This window comes from Mauremys mutica, chromosome 1, assembly GCF_020497125.1.
Source record: "Mauremys mutica isolate MM-2020 ecotype Southern chromosome 1, ASM2049712v1, whole genome shotgun sequence".
Lineage (NCBI taxonomy): Eukaryota > Metazoa > Chordata > Testudines > Geoemydidae > Mauremys > Mauremys mutica.
This window is the reverse complement of record NC_059072.1, coordinates 31,592,039-31,607,772: the sequence shown is the minus strand read 5'-3', so window position 1 is coordinate 31,607,772 and position 15,734 is coordinate 31,592,039. Positions and strand designations below refer to the sequence as shown.

Below are 15,734 nucleotides of genomic sequence, written 5' to 3'. Positions count from 1 at the left end.
GCCTGCAATAACTTTCTGCGACACTGTGTGGGATGATGAATCTATTAACATTTCCCATTCTCAAGTTCTTTTAGCTGATGTTATACAGTTAATAAAACACAGTATAGCTGTAAAGAGAAATTAGAGGAGAACCAATTCTAGAGGTTCAAAAAGCTTTGTATAAGCCAAACCTCTTCCCACCAAAGTTAAATTTATTTATGATTGTGTAGCAGCCCCATTTTTGAACAATGGAATTATGTTTATCCAGCTCATCCTTCTATTCACAAAAAGTTATCTACTTTCTTATTGGCATAAACAAGTTTAATGAGTCAAGATGGCTCCAAAAATAACTGCCTTTTAAGTCTACAAACATGGAAAAACATCACTATCACAATTTTCACCAACTTATGAGCAGAAGCTGAATAGATTTAAAAGAACAAAGTTTGATCACTTATTGCCATCTGGTGCTGAAACCTGAAATTACATGCAATCATTTTGCATCTCATTATGCTTACAGTACATTATTTCTGTGTAATACAGTGCTTCATGCCAGACTATTACATAACCTTTTTTGAACTAAAACATATAAATACAGAAAAAAATACCAAGGCATAGGAAAATATATTCAGATATAATAGTAAAACAAGTAGACTTATAATACTTGAATTGGCTTGTAGGTAGCTAATAAAAAATATGCCATAGCACGTTTGGATTTCTATTTGTGATCCCTCCACCCCACAATTAAGGTAATTTGTTTGCTTTTCCCACAATCATCTTTGTGTGGCCCATATGCACGTATTGACCGCTTAGCCTGGTCCACCTAGCCCCTCATCCAAATTCCTCTTTAAGGTTCACTTCTTCCATAAGACCCATTAAAAATAAGGCAATATTTTTTATAAAAATTAGTGCTGTCGCTTAATCACAGCGCATGCAAGTAACTCAAAAAAATGAATTGTGATTAATTGCAGTTTTAATCGCACTGTTAAACAATCAAATACCAATTTAAATTTACTAAATATTTTTTGATTTTTTTCCTACATTTTCAAATATAATTGATTTAAATTTCAACACAGCATACAAAATGTACAGTGCTTTATATTATTACAAATATTTGCACTGTAAAAATGATAAAAGAAAGCCTATTTTTCAGTTCACCTCATACAAGTACTGTAGTACGATCTCTTTATCACGGAAGTGCAACATACAAATGTAGGGTTTTTTTTGTTACATAACTGCACTCAAAAACAAAACAATGTAAAACTTTAGAGCCTACAAATCCACTCAGTCCTACTTCTTATTCAGCCAATCGTTCAGACAAACAAGTTGTTTACATTTATGGGAAATAATGCTGTCCGCTTCATATTGACAGTGTCACCTGAAAGTGAGAACAGGTGTCCGCATGGCACTTTTGTAGCCAGCATTGCAAGGTGTTTATGTGCCAGATATGGCAAAGCATGATGCCACTATCCCCTAGTTTACATCCTCAGTCCATGTGCCTGGAAGACACTAGCCCAGCCATGTCTGATGGGCCTTGCTGAATCACAGGGTTGAGCAATCCCCATTGTGTGGTGCTTTTGGAACTGTCACTGCATTGTAAATCCCTTGTTTACTATTCCCCAGCTGGTGATTATCATTCAATGCCCACCTGGGTGTTGGTCACCTCCTTTGTCGTTGTCACTGGAGAACTAGCACTGGGTGACTTCCAAACTTACCATACAGCAAAACCTCGTAACTTAATAAACCCTAATGATATACATATTTTGACAGAACAATGTTTCAACAGATCATGACCTTTCATACGATATCCTACATGGCATGTTTTGTATAAACTATATCAATTATATTCTGGGGTGAATATGGGAGTTCCAGAGTGCTGTTTTGAGGTACAGGATGCCACATGCAGCTTCAGGGGAAGGCCACATACAGGACAAGTACCCAGCAGGTAAGGCAGAACTCCAGCAGCCAATGCCAAGGCTGCCATGTCTACCAAGTGATGTATCCAGTCACAGAGTGCATTTGGGCTGCAGGCACCAGTCTTGGGTTAAAAGTGGGCTGTCTCTCCACAGCCCCTGCACAAGAGTGGGCCTGGCCAGGACTGATAAACCCAGGAACCTCCCCACCCCTCATGTCTGAATGGAGTTTCTTCTGCTGTTCTTGCACCTCTACCGGCTGGGGTCCAGCTCAGTACTTTCCTGCTGGGGATGGCATTTGGAGATCTATCAGGGGACTCTACTTCTTCCTGCCCACCCCCATCAGAGCTTCCTTATGAATCAAACAAATTAGATAGTTCCTAATTTGCAGTCTCTACAATTTGAAGTCATTAGTCTCTGAATTATTTTTTTACATCAATGCCACTCCCCTATATTTGCCCATGGTTAGTAAATGTGCCTTTACAGATGCCTGCACAGAACTATACAGTATTATCTTCAGACTTCAAAAGAGGGTTCAGGTTTGTACATCGAGGTTGACTCTCAATACAAATATACTCAAGAGGGTTTCCCGTTACGTGTCCTTTGAAGTGGAGAAGAGGTCTGAGGAATGAGGCTGGGTATGTCAGCTTTATTTTCTTTTGTGGAATTCAGTTGCAAAACTTGTCACTCGAAACGAAAATACGGTATTGAAAATATACTTAAGTCTGGAAAGAGGTGTTAGAATCTTTTTTTTTTTAAGTCACTCTCACATGTATTGCATGAATTGAAAACAACAGAGCCAAGTAGGCTCTTCCCAACTACTGTAATAGTTTTAAAGGCATTATTAATGAACTGTCTGATCACAGTTTCTGATCACTGTCTGATTTATGAACAAATGTTTTTGTTACAAAAAATTGCATACATCTTAACAATAGGTCATAGAGTTGAAGGCAAGAAGGGAACACATGCTCATCTAGTCTATCTGTATATCACAGGCTACCAACACCACCCAGCCACCACACACTAAACCCAACAACCAAAATTAGACCAAAGTATTACAACCCACAGGAGATTAGACTATTACATGCCACAGAGAATAGGTGTGACCAAGGTGCACCATGCCTGAGGGCTCCAAAATGGTAGGGAAATTTGCCCTCCCAACCCCTCGTGGAAGGCTGTTCCAGAACCTCCCCCCTGTTGATGGTCAGCAACCTTCTTCTGGGTGAGAAAATAGTGGGAATAGAACCCTTTCCCTCTGTACTCAGTTGGTATGGGTTCTACTGCTCCCAGGGATATGAGAGTTCACGTCTTCCCACAGTAGATGTTTGTGAGAGGGGTACCTGAAGAGGGACGGGGAAGGAATCATAGAATAGAATCACAGAATATCAGGGTTAGAAGGGACCTCAGGAGGTCATCTAGTCCAACCCCCTGCTCAAAGCAGGACCAATGGAGGGAAGCAGGACAATGGGTAGGGGGGTTGCAGGTAAGGGGGATGGAGTAACCAGTTCTGATTTTTAATACCCACCTATCCATGGTGATGGACTGCCAGATGGGGTAGAATGGGAGTAGCCGATCTCCAAAAATTTTGCCAATGGCAGGTGGTGCCAGCATTGAGAGAGATGGGATTCTTGGCCCTCGACCAAGGCTTCAAATCTGTTGTCTAGAGGTTGATGGCTGAGAAGTAGTAGTTGAGGGAATGGATTGCCTTCTCCTCTAGGTTCTCTGTTTCCACCCCTGTTGGTCATAATACCTATTTCACTGAGTATATGTAGGGAGTCTGAATCGTTGAGTTTGGTAATTGGTCTGCTGTCTCTTGTTCCATGGATGTCCAGAGATTGCAAGATGGCCCTCGAGTCCTTCAAGGTGTGCAGTGACTCGTCTGTTTTGTCCACAAAGAGTTTGGTGCCCTCAAAGGGTAAGTCTTCTACAGAAGACTATTGGCTTTGGGAAACTGGAAAGACGGAGCCAGGAGGCTCTCCTTATAATGATCGGTATTGCTATGGATCTTGCTGAGGAATCATCTGAGTCAAGGGACACTTGTAGGCTGTTCTGGTGATAAGTTGGCCTTCTGTGACAAGTGCTTTGTATTGATCCTTTCTGTTGTCTGGAATAAAGTTTATAAATTCCAAGAGACTTGAGTAATGATTGTGATCGTACTTGGCCAGTAGGGCCTCATAGTTGACAATTCTCAATTGTAAGGTTGCTGCCGAGTATGCTTTACGACCAAATAGGTCGAGTCGTTTTCAGTCCTTATCATACAGGGTGTTCCCATAGTATTGTTGCTTACCCGGTTCATTCCCCGTGTTGATAACCAGCGAATTTGGCGTTGGGTGTGAGAAAAGGAATTCAGTGCCTTCAGCTGGCATGTAAAATTTCTTATCTGACCTTTTACATGTGGGTGGAATTGCTGCTGGGGTTTGCCAAAGCAACTTCACGGGGTCCATAATTGTCTCATTCATGGGGAAGGGGATTCTGGATGAAGTGGAGGTGTGTAGTATGTCCACCAGTTTGTGGCAAGATTCCTGGACCTCTTCCAGAGAGATGTCTAAGGAAGTGGCCACTCTCTTGTAAAGTTCCTGAAACTGGTTGAAATCGTCTGCAGTGGTGGGAGGCGGAGGCATAATCAATTGAATGTTAGGTGGTTCGTCTAGGTCCAAGAATTGCTCCTGTTCTTCAGCTCCATGTTCAGAGACAGCAGAAGGTGCCTTGGATGGCAACATGGGTGGCTGAGGTGCCCCAATTAGGGGCAGAGTGGTGGGTATTGCCTGTTGTTTCTGTGGTGGATATAGAGCTCTTGTAGTCGACTTTATAAGCCCTTTAGGTCGGCAGAAGGGACTCAGTAGTGTAGACATGTACATTAACTCGACCTAATGCATCATATGTGGACCTAACTTTGTAATGTAGACCTCCTTTGTTCTCCTGTGAGGAAATAGGTTAGGAATTAACTTTTATTGGAGAAAGGAGCAAAGAAACAGTTGGCATACAGTTCTCATACTCTTTAAAAGTTGAATATCGGGGGTGGGGGTGTTAAAAAGGAGCTTCCCTGGACAGAAACATTCTGGTGTTTAAAAATAGTACAACAAAAATTCAGTAACATTGTTCTCTCTTACAAGGAGTCCAATTCTTCACAACTGGTCTTCTTTATTCCATTTATGTCCCTTAAAGCAACATGAATGGCTGGGAATTAATTTTTTTTAAATTACCAAATGAAAGGCAGACAAGGGTAATTACATTCAACGGGGGACAAAACATGACTGTGGCACATTAGATGGATATGGTTTCCTAAAGAACTGATGCAAGACACACTTTGACAACTTTATGATATGAGTAACATCTAATTAAACCATGTTTGGCAGAACTGGTTCACTGTCATTGACACTTGTAAAAACTAAGGGTTGGGTCCAGAAAGGTACTTAGGTACCTAAACCTCACACTTGGACATCTAAGTCCCAATTTTGGCTCCACTATGTCCACAAAACTCCTGCTGAATCCTGTAGGTGTCTAAACTTATCCAGTGCCTAAGTTTTTAGAGTAAGAAGTTCCCACCATGCCTACATTCCTGCCTATGAGCATGCACATTGCTGCCTCAGTCTAGGCATCCAGGTGCTTATATTCCACCTAAGCTCCAGAGCAATTCATGAACCAGGGAGAGACAGATGTTTGGCTACCTTAGTCACACTCAAGGCCCAATCTGGTAGGCATGCTCAGAGGCTGCCTACTGGATCTGTCCCACTCAAAATCTGGCTGGAGGAAGGTGGTGGTACTGCCACTACCCATCTTATCAATTTTAGGCCCGTGTTTAGAGCACTCATCAGCGATGCGGGAGACCCAGGTTCAATTCACCCCTCTCTACCTCAAGGCCAGGAATGATTTGAACAGGGGTCTCTCAGGTGTAGTCTCTAATCACTGAGCTATAGGATATTCTAAGGTGGGCTCCCTCAATCTCTCCTGTTAAAGCTGGATAAATAATGAGTGAGAGACTGGAGCTGGAGGACTGGAGCTGGGGCCTCACCTCCCAGGACTACACAGTTATTCTTCTCTCTCTGGCCCAAAAACAGTTATTGGGTGAGAGTGAGCAAGTGAAAATAACCCAGCAAGAAAAAAACCAGCTTTCCTTGGTGCACCCAGAATCACCAGTAATAAAAAGTAACTCTGAAGGAGCAAACAGCTGAAGATAAAATCACTGAAATGGCCTTCAATCAAAACTGCTGTATTTTCTGCATCTAATTTACAGTACCTGGTTACCAAACAAAAATGGAACCCAAAGAAGTAGTTTCATTAGTTGAGAAAGCACCTCTCAAGAGACTAGCACATTTCAAGACAATAAAGAATAATTATTTTTAAATGGAAATGAATGTCCCCCTTCAGCCTGAATTCTTTCCACTTGTCCTCTTCAGGTTAAGTACTTTCTACTAATCAAGTATAAAATACCAAACACATGTAACCGAAAGCAAGTGAAGCTAAAGCATTTCCAGGTGAAGCAGTAGTAAATCACACCAGTAAAACACAAAGAATAAAAATAGATTTTATTATGTATTTCACATTTACTGGATAAATCAAATTAGAAAAACATGGACCATTAGCCACTTTATAGTAGTTCCGTATTTTGCAGAGTTACAATTTCAGGAATGAAGGGGTTAAGATGAAGAAAAACCATAAAAATCATTACCTGGATTCATTACTGGAATAACATTATCAAAATAATAGGAACGAATAGCTGTAAGGAGGAATAACACAGCCACAAAGTCAAAAGCAAAGCTTATAATAAATTCTTATCTGGATATCTAAAGAAAAACACTTTCCCCCATTGAACTTATCCTGATGTGCCTTACACACCAATCATAAGTGGCTGTGCCCCCACCCCCCAAATGGGACAACTGATATTTCTGACAAGCGGTGGGTGCGGATTTCTTACAGGAAGGGCAGTTTGTTTGCTTCACACAGTTCACCTGAGTACAAGTGTCCTCAGGAAATCCACAGACTGGCAAGTAGCAGTTAGTAAGGAGAGTTTTCTGTTCATTTATCTCCCCTCTTTGGAGAAAAAGACAGAACTTTATTTTCCTTTGTTATTCTGAGCAGAGAACAACAGCCCTTAAACTGGCAATCAGGATATAGAAAAGGCGGTGTGTGTGTGTAGGAGGGGGGAAACAACATGGTTACATATAATTTACTTTTACATTTGATGAAAATCTATTTGTGATACAGCTTTCTAGATTCTCTCCTTAACTGGATAAAGAAAGAATTCTATGCCCATCAGACTTCTACAGCCATTTGAAAAGTCTTACTTCTCTGCAGCTGTGTTTTAATGATAGTTAATTTATATGGTAATGTTAACTACAGAACTTGGCTTTTGTTAAGACTCGCAATAAAGGAACTATATAGGCATCTGAGGAGGTCTTCAGGATACAGTGGCTTGCTCCAATTCACATTATCAAAAGTCTTGGAAGGTTTTTTTGTTTTAAATAATAAACACATTTTATAATACCCTCCCATATAGTATCACACCACATTGATTTAGTATCCGGTCTATTTCCACGAATGCCAGCCCTCCCTCCCCAAAAGTTACTTGTATAACAAGCTTTAATATAACAAACAAGTAAACATGAATTTGATTTTATTTACACACTGACAATGTACTCACAGTGCTCCAAGGACACAGAATCCACAGTCCGTGCCTTGATTAGTTTATAAAATTATTTAAACTACAGTAAAATGGCATACATTACTCAGTTTTATAAGAGACTGTTAGATGTATCAACACATTTACTTTCAAATCACTAGATTTCAAAACCTGAATTATGGTAAAATCTTAAACCATAACTACTAGCAGCATAAGATTCAAACAAGTGTAAAATACATGTTGTAAAATTTATTGCAAGTGAAAAATAAATACCTATTGCTCACAGTTCATGCAAACTGCTGAACTTGTATGTAAGAGACAACACATCCTTCTCCGAAAGTCCACATGAACACAAACAAATTTAACATAAATCATGTATGCATTTTAACTATAGACAAATAGCTTTTTAAAAATACTTTTAGTTGTGCCTAAAAGAGAAGTTTAGGGTTTGGGGCATTTTTAAAATTAAAATAATTTTAAATGCTGCTGCTGTTACAGAGCAATTTTAGGAAATTAACAGTTTTATTACATATTGAAAATTAATTAATAAGGAGTTCTCTACCACAAGGCTGATATCACAGCATAAGAAACAGAAGGAAAAGCAGCTTTTTCAAACTGTAGAAACTTTCATAAATTTCTAGAACAGAGTAGTACATAAACAGTGTATTTACATTAGAATGACTCTGACATTAAATACTTGGTTTACAGTTAACCCCATTCTGAAAACATGAAATGCTGATCTTGAAACTGCCAGGATGTCTCTCATCCAGTCATGCCCATCTTTTTGCATACTATGTTTCTGTTACTTGTTTGAAGTATCTTACTAACCTCTTTTAATGAAACCATATCAGAACTGTTTTTTGTCCAAAAACCCTCTCAGGTACCATCAGTCAAATACTATGACAGGACTGTCATAAATCACCCTTTAAAAATGTATAGTTTGGCAGCGAAAACGTGTTCGTGTGTGTGTTGTTGTTCTCCTTATTTTAAGGTTTCAGTTTCCCCAAAGTCTTTCAATCAAGAAAAATGCATGAGTTACGTTGCTGGTTCTAACTTCTTGATCTTCTCTGCTAACACATGCCTTGAATCCTGCTCTCTGCTTTTGCCCTGTTGTAAGGTGTACACTGATGGGCCCAGCCTAATGATTTTTCCACTGCCAAGGCACTCGTCACCCTTGTAGAACACAGCAAACTAGAAGACAAACACAGCAACAGTCTTTAGAGCACTGGCAAAGTGGCATGCTGAGAGACTGACAGATAAGAAGGGAGATCTCCCTGAATAGTCAAGGACATAATAAATTTATTCCCTTGTATTTGCTCTGACCACATTACATAAAATGGGAGTGTAAAGAGAATGAACAAATGGATAGAATTGTTGACTCATGTGAGTATAAATATAAAATGTAATGGAAATTCCATCATGAAATTTTACAATATTACATGAGAAATTAATGGTAAGATAGTTATTTTAATTCTTTTTCTTGATGATGGAATCTCTTTTTAGTTATTACATAACACTTTTTGTTTGAAAAGCTTTTCAATAAGGGGCTGATAGTCACATAAGTAGAATATCATCTTCACAGGAGCCTCTTCAAAAGGCTGAGTTATACATTCTACAGTGTGGTACTGAACTCAACTCTGTGTGATGTGAAAGGCTGTTATGTTACCTACCAATATTTAATTTTTCTTTTCACTTTTATGGTGGGACATGTGAATCTGTCAGAAGCATATAACCTTCTGGACATACAAAAATCAATACTATTCTCCCAATCAAACATTAAATATGAAAGTCAGTATCACAAAGTTTCTAATAAGCAAATTACTAACCAAACTCCTGATTCAATTCAAGTATGTATTTAAACCCATAACAGATTCAGTTTCTGCATACAGGGTCTGATCCAAAGTCCACTAACATCCAAGGGAATATTTACATGCATCGCAATGGGCTTTAGAGAGGCCAAAAGTTTCTAAATCACATTTCTTGCATTTTGGTTTTTGGAGAAAACTTTCTGAATGTCAGTAAAATAACTGAGTGATGATTTAGATAGCCTGAAACAACAGTTCTGTAAAACTGGGTAGATGAACATTTTGAAATTCTTCTAACTGATGTTATGCAGTTAATAAAACATAGGATGCTAGTAAATAGAAATTAAAAGAGAACCAATTCTGACAACACTTACTTGCCCTGGTGTAAGAGCTCTTATTGGCTTGACTAGTGTCACCCACACTGTCCCATCTTGGTTTAGAGTTAACATGGAAGGCACTAAAAGAGAAAGTTGTTAAACAGCCAGCTAGCTCATCCTTATATTCACAAATAAATTAACTAGATTTTCCACTGGCTTAAACAAGTCCAATGAGTGAAGATGTCTCCAAAAATAATGCTTTTTAAGTCTTTAAAAAAATGGAAAAGTATCATTAGCACAAACATTTTTACCTACTTGTGAGAAATTATATTAGACCCTATTTCAATTTATCGCCCAAATTAGAATTTGAATAGATTTAAATGTAAAGTTTAATCACCTAGTGCCATCTGATGCTGAAACCTGAAAGTACACTCCATCATTTTGTCCCTAATTAGCTCAGCAGGAGGTTCCTCTGCAATCCAGTGCACACGGTTTGTCCGCAGTAGGTCTCTATACAGTGCAGGGTGATCTGTAGATGGTGCCTTAAAGTACAACATTTTTGTTTAATACCAATGTTTATGCCAGATATTACATAACTGTTATGAATGAAAGCATAGATTTCAGAAAAACATCAAGGCGTATCACATAAAAGCTAATCCACTAGTAAAGCAAGTAGATGTTAGATTCTAACCAGCTTCCTTAAATCTTTCATGAAAATTATTTTTGCCATAACAAGTCTGAATTATTATTCAGCGTCATGCTCCCTTCACCCCCCCAGTTATGTCAGCTCATTTGTGGACTTCTCCCACACAATCCTCGCCAGCCCTTTCTCCATGCTGACCCTTATGCAGTATTGTCGTTATCTTGATCCAACAAGTCCACTATCTTTTCTTCGTCCAAATCCCTTTCTAAGATTCACTTCTTCCTTGATATCCATTAAAAAAAAATTGATATTTAAAAAAAAGGAATTGAGAAATCAAGATGTGCACATGCTTATAATGAGGAAATGTGATTTGTTGTTGTGCCCTTGTCCTTATTCACCCATTCCCCACTCTACTGATTTACCCTCACTTGTCACATCCCATTTAACAGACTGTAAGCCTTCTAGAGGTGTGGACCACGTCTTAGTTACCCATTTGTTCTAAAAAAGTGACTAATATACTTTTGAGTTCTGTAATGTAACAAGCTCCCAACTGTCACAACCATCATTACCAATCATAAGACACCAAAGATGTTTGGACTTTAAATCTATGCTATTCTATTGATTAAATCGCATTGAATGATGGAAGACAAATGCCAATTCATGTGACACACTATCTCTGGAAGGAATTTTTGAGAAGTAGGTAAAGCATAATGAGTTTCAAATACATGTCACTGGAGGTGCTTCTCAAGCTATTATTCTGTCATTCTGGCATAAGGGAGAACACCACAAAGCTGAGTAGCCTGGCATCCAAGCTGCAACCAAGAGGAGGTTCTTACATCAGGGTGTCTAAGGCATGAAATAATTCTCTTATGCTCATTTCTCTCCTTCTCATCCCCTTTTTGGTTTACAGTGCTTTTTTTCATCTGCTATAATGAAACACTCCAGAGCAAGAAAAACAACATCACTAGCCAATTAGAGAATCAAACATTGCACAAAACATTAGTGATGTTAGAGTGCTTCAGAATGCTGGAGAATGCTACATGTTGGCTTGTGAGTAAGGCAGAAATTATTTACGGAGCTACATCTTGTCTGTTTTCACAGAGAGGTGAAACAGTGTTCAATACTTCATTTTCTAGCAACTTGCCAATATAATAAATGAAATGTTTTAGATAAAAAGTATTATGTATTGTGCCACAATGGCTATATGAAAAACCACCTGTGTTTTGGAGTAGTACATTGGAGGTTGATTGCCAATAGTTTGGAACATACTTCAAACTAAAATCTCCAACAAGTTTCTACTAATCAGAAGCCAAATTTTTGGACAGGATGTATAAAACCTGTTAATGCTATACCAGTTGGTAGCTTTTGTTTCTCTTTTAAATGGAAAAGCCAAGACTTCTACATAGATTAGAATCAGGGCTGGCCTTACCATAAGGCAAACTGAGGCAGCTGCCTTAGGTGCCAGACTGTGAGGGGGCGCAACTAGGACCCAGAGTGTAGAAAATTGTGTCTGCTGCTGGTACATATGTATTCTCTCTGCTCTAGATCCACAGAGATGGTGGAGTGCTGTGCTGGAGGAAGGAGGGCACAAGAGACATAACAGGCTGGTAGGAGAAAAGGTGAGAGGGAATAACAGAAAGCAGCAGGAGCTGCAGGGAGAAAGAGGAGGAGGAGCCTCTGATGTACCTCTCTAGAACCCCCAGGAGCCTGGACTGATTAACACCAGCTTCTCAGAGAGCTTCCTGTTTCCTGCTGCTTCCTTGAACCCACTTGAGGAGAACAGGCAGTCAACTGAAGTAGTAGGAGCCAGTTAGGCCCTTATTCGCTGATATCTTCCCTCACTCAGGCCCTGCTACCAGCCTGCTTATTTGTCCCCTTCAATTGAGTGTTGAGAGCCACTATAGCTAGCACAGAACAGCAGTCATGAGTGAAAGAAGAAAATGTCCCTCTGGGGCAGCATTCAGAAAAAGCAAGCAAGCAAAGGAAGCTTTTCTATCTACGCAGGAAGGAGCTCTCCTGAGATCCATTGACACGGTGAGCCTTCTGGCCCCAGTGAGGATGTGAGTGGTGAGGAAATGCCTGATCTTCCAGTTAGTCAGAGTGCAGGTGACCTGGTAGCTACTGCAGCATCCATACCTCCATCTCGATGTGGATGTAACCATGCACATTCCTGAAGAAAAGTGTAGATCAGAGAAGACTGTGGTGGAGGTGCAAGAAATAGCTGCTGCTGAGTTTAGTCCCTTAAGTCTAGATGATCCAGGACTGTGGACCCACTTGAGCAGCAGCCTGAGTGACTTCCTTGTACTGCATGGGCCACAGCAAGTGCAAATTTTCATGTTCCCCAAAGACAATGAAAATAGAAGTTTCCATGCAACACATTACTGGTGTAAAATCCCCAATTGTGACAAAGTGGAGAGGCCATGGCTTCTGTAGTGAAAAACCCAGAATGCTGCATACTGTTTTTGTTGCAAACTCTTCCAGTCTAACGTTCCAGCCACACTGGGTTCTACAGGAACACAGGACTGGAAAAATCTGGCTAGAAATCTGGCATGCCATGAGAAGGCAGCAAATCACCAGAGAGCATTCCATAGGTGGAAAGAGCTTGAGATGAGACTAAGGTTAAAGGCCACCATCGATGATCAGCATCAAGAGAAGATTGCATCAGAGTCTCTTTACTGGCAAAATGTTCTGAAAAGGCTCATTGTCATTGTGACAATGCTTGCTATCCAAAACCTAGCACTGCGTGGCACTTCAGATCAGCTGTATGCACCAAACATTGAAAACTCAAAATTGTGGAGCTGATGGTGGAGTTTGATGCTGTATTCCAGGAGCATCCAAGAAGAGTCACCACCCAAGAAATGTACACACACCACTACCTCGGAAAAACAATTCAAAATTATATCAGTTACTGGCACCAAAAGTCAAACAGAAGATTGTGACAGATCTGAAGTCAGCAAGATATTACTCTGTTATTCTGGACTGCACACCTGACATCAGCCATACGGAACAAATGACTTTAATGGTGTGTTTTGTAACAACAACAACAGAACCTAGTGACAATGTCCCTGCAATGGTGAGTATCAGAGAGCATTTTCTAGAATTTATTCACATTGACGATACTACAGGAGCTGGTATGACAAATGTGCTTCTTAAAAAGCTGGAAGATACAGGAATTGCGATAGCTGACATGAGAGGTCAGGGCTACAATAATGGTGCCAACATGAGAGGAAAGAACAGAGGAGTGCAGACACGGATCCGAGAGTTAAACCCTTGAGGTTTTTTTGTCCCATGCAGTTCTCATTCACTGAGCTTGGTGGTCAGTGATGCAGCATCAGCTTCTAGTGAGGCTGCTGAATTTTTTAAATGTAATTCAAAGCATCTATGTATTTTTCTCCATCAACTCTTCGATGGCAAATTTTGAAGCAGTATCTGGGAACATCCTCTCTGACACTGAAACCACTGAATGCCACACGATGGGAAAGTCAAGTGGAGACGATAAAGCCTATCGAACACGAAATTGAGACGATAGATGATGCCATAGTTGCCATTATGGAGGATAATGCTATGACAGGAACTGTTCGTAGAAGACCAGTGGCAGGAGGAAATGGAATCACCAGAAACATACATAACTTCAAATTTCTATGTGGCTTAGTGTTGTGGCATGACATACTGTTTGAAATACATGTTGTAAGCAAGAGACTCCAAGGTGTTGACCTTGATATATCTGGTGCATATAATGGAACAACTGGACAAAGCAAAGTCAGACCTACAGTCTTAACGGTCAGATAAGGGATTTCAAAATGTTCTTAAGAGTGCACAGAAATTGGCAGACGAACTTCACACTGAACCTATTTTCCCACCCATTCAAGAATACAAGAGTCACCGAAGAAGATGACATTTTGATTATGAGGCACGGGATAATCCCATAAGAGACTCCAAACAACAATTCAAAGTTGAATTCTTTAACCAGGTGCTAGATTGTGCAATACAGTCAGTTGAAGAACGTTTCATGCAGCTCAAGGAACACAGCAGTATATTTGGGATGTTGTATGATATTCCAAAACTCCTCACTATACCTGAAGACCTACACCAGCAATGCAGGGCACTAGAAACAGTGTTAACACATGATGACATGTGCGATATTGATGCGAGTGATTTAGGTGACAAACTGAAAGCCCTTTCAAGATACATTTCAGCAGGATCAACTCTAAAGGCTGTTCTGGAATATATGTGCACAAATAAGATGACCACCCTCTTTCCAAATGCTTTTGTTGCTCTGCGAATACTTCTAACACTTCCTGTAACAGTTGCCAGTGGAGAATGCAGCTTCTCCAAGCTGAAGTTAATAAAAACACATCTACGCTCCACAATGACACAGGAGAGGCTGGTCGGCCTTGCAACCATCTCAATAGAGCATGAGCTGGCCCAGACTGTGGACCTTCAGGAAGAAGTTCAAAAATCTTTGCAACCAAGAAGGCACAGAAAGCACCACTTTGATTATTCACTCAGCTAAAAATGCCAGTGTTTACTATGCAGTCAAGAAAAGTTAACTTTCAAATGCCTGAACAGCAAATGTAAGCGTTACTTAAAATTTCAGAACAACGCATTTTAAGTAGTTAGTTCTCCTTTATTGGGGTAGGTAGCAGAGCAGTACCATGAGAGGAATAGAACAGGAACAAGGCAGAACTGAGACCTTTCAAAGTTTTGGCCCAAGCGAGAGGATATGGGGCTGTCATTTGAGCTCCCCACCTCAGGTGCCAAAATGTTGTGGGCCGGCCCTGATTAGAATCATATTCTTTTCAGTAGGAATCATGTAATGCCTGCATTACTCTCACACAGTATCAGTGTAAATAAACTTACCACAAAGATATTTCCTGAGGTTGCATCTTTCTCAACAACAAACCAAGCTTCACTGAGGCCACTTAGCTTGGCCCTCTGGCCTATTGTATACAGGAAACTACCTAAAGAAATATAAAAATTTAACACTGGTAACACCCCCTTAACTCTTTAGTTTCAGCAATCAAAATATTTCAAATGCATAAATCCCTCTCTTCAAAAGTTTACCATTGAGCAAGAAGTGTCTAATTTTCTTATATTTTGAAAGTTAAAGAGACTCCATAAACTTGAAAAAGTCTTTACCTTAAAAGTCTATACCTACTGTTGTGACAAATACCCCAAAGACTACTATAATTGAAATAGATTAGAGAAAAACAGCAATATTTCAGCTTGTTCAGTTTGTGAATTTGATAAATGTGTCTTGTCAGTTTCATGGTTTTAATGAGTCAATTTCACTTCCTATTACGTTCACTAACTTGACATCAGATTTTCATGCACTGGCTTGTGGGATCTTAGGTGTAGGCTCTTTTGCAGGCCTTGAGAAGAGTGTTTATCAGTAACAGAATCTGAAACTGAAGAGGCAAAAGGCCAATGTTCACAGAGAGGAAGGGACAGGAAAGGAGA

The 15,734-nt window shown here is 39.9% G+C and overlaps 1 protein-coding gene across 3 annotated transcripts in view; it reads right to left on the bottom strand.

The window, feature by feature from the left end:
• Positions 1–6,392: 6,392 nt before the first annotated feature.
• Positions 6,393–15,734, bottom strand: part of TRMU (tRNA mitochondrial 2-thiouridylase) — a 32,466-nt gene continuing 23,124 nt past the window's right edge. For all 3 annotated transcript variants that reach the window (XM_044982761.1, XM_044982753.1, XM_044982770.1), the window contains 4 exons: positions 15,135–15,235; positions 10,029–10,173; positions 9,689–9,771; positions 6,393–8,700 (listed from right to left, as the gene is read on the bottom strand). In XM_044982761.1, coding sequence (XP_044838696.1) covers positions 8,545–8,700; positions 9,689–9,771; positions 10,029–10,173; positions 15,135–15,235 — 485 coding nt within the window. In that variant the 3' untranslated portion in view covers positions 6,393–8,544. The remainder of the gene's footprint in view (positions 8,701–9,688; positions 9,772–10,028; positions 10,174–15,134; positions 15,236–15,734) is intronic.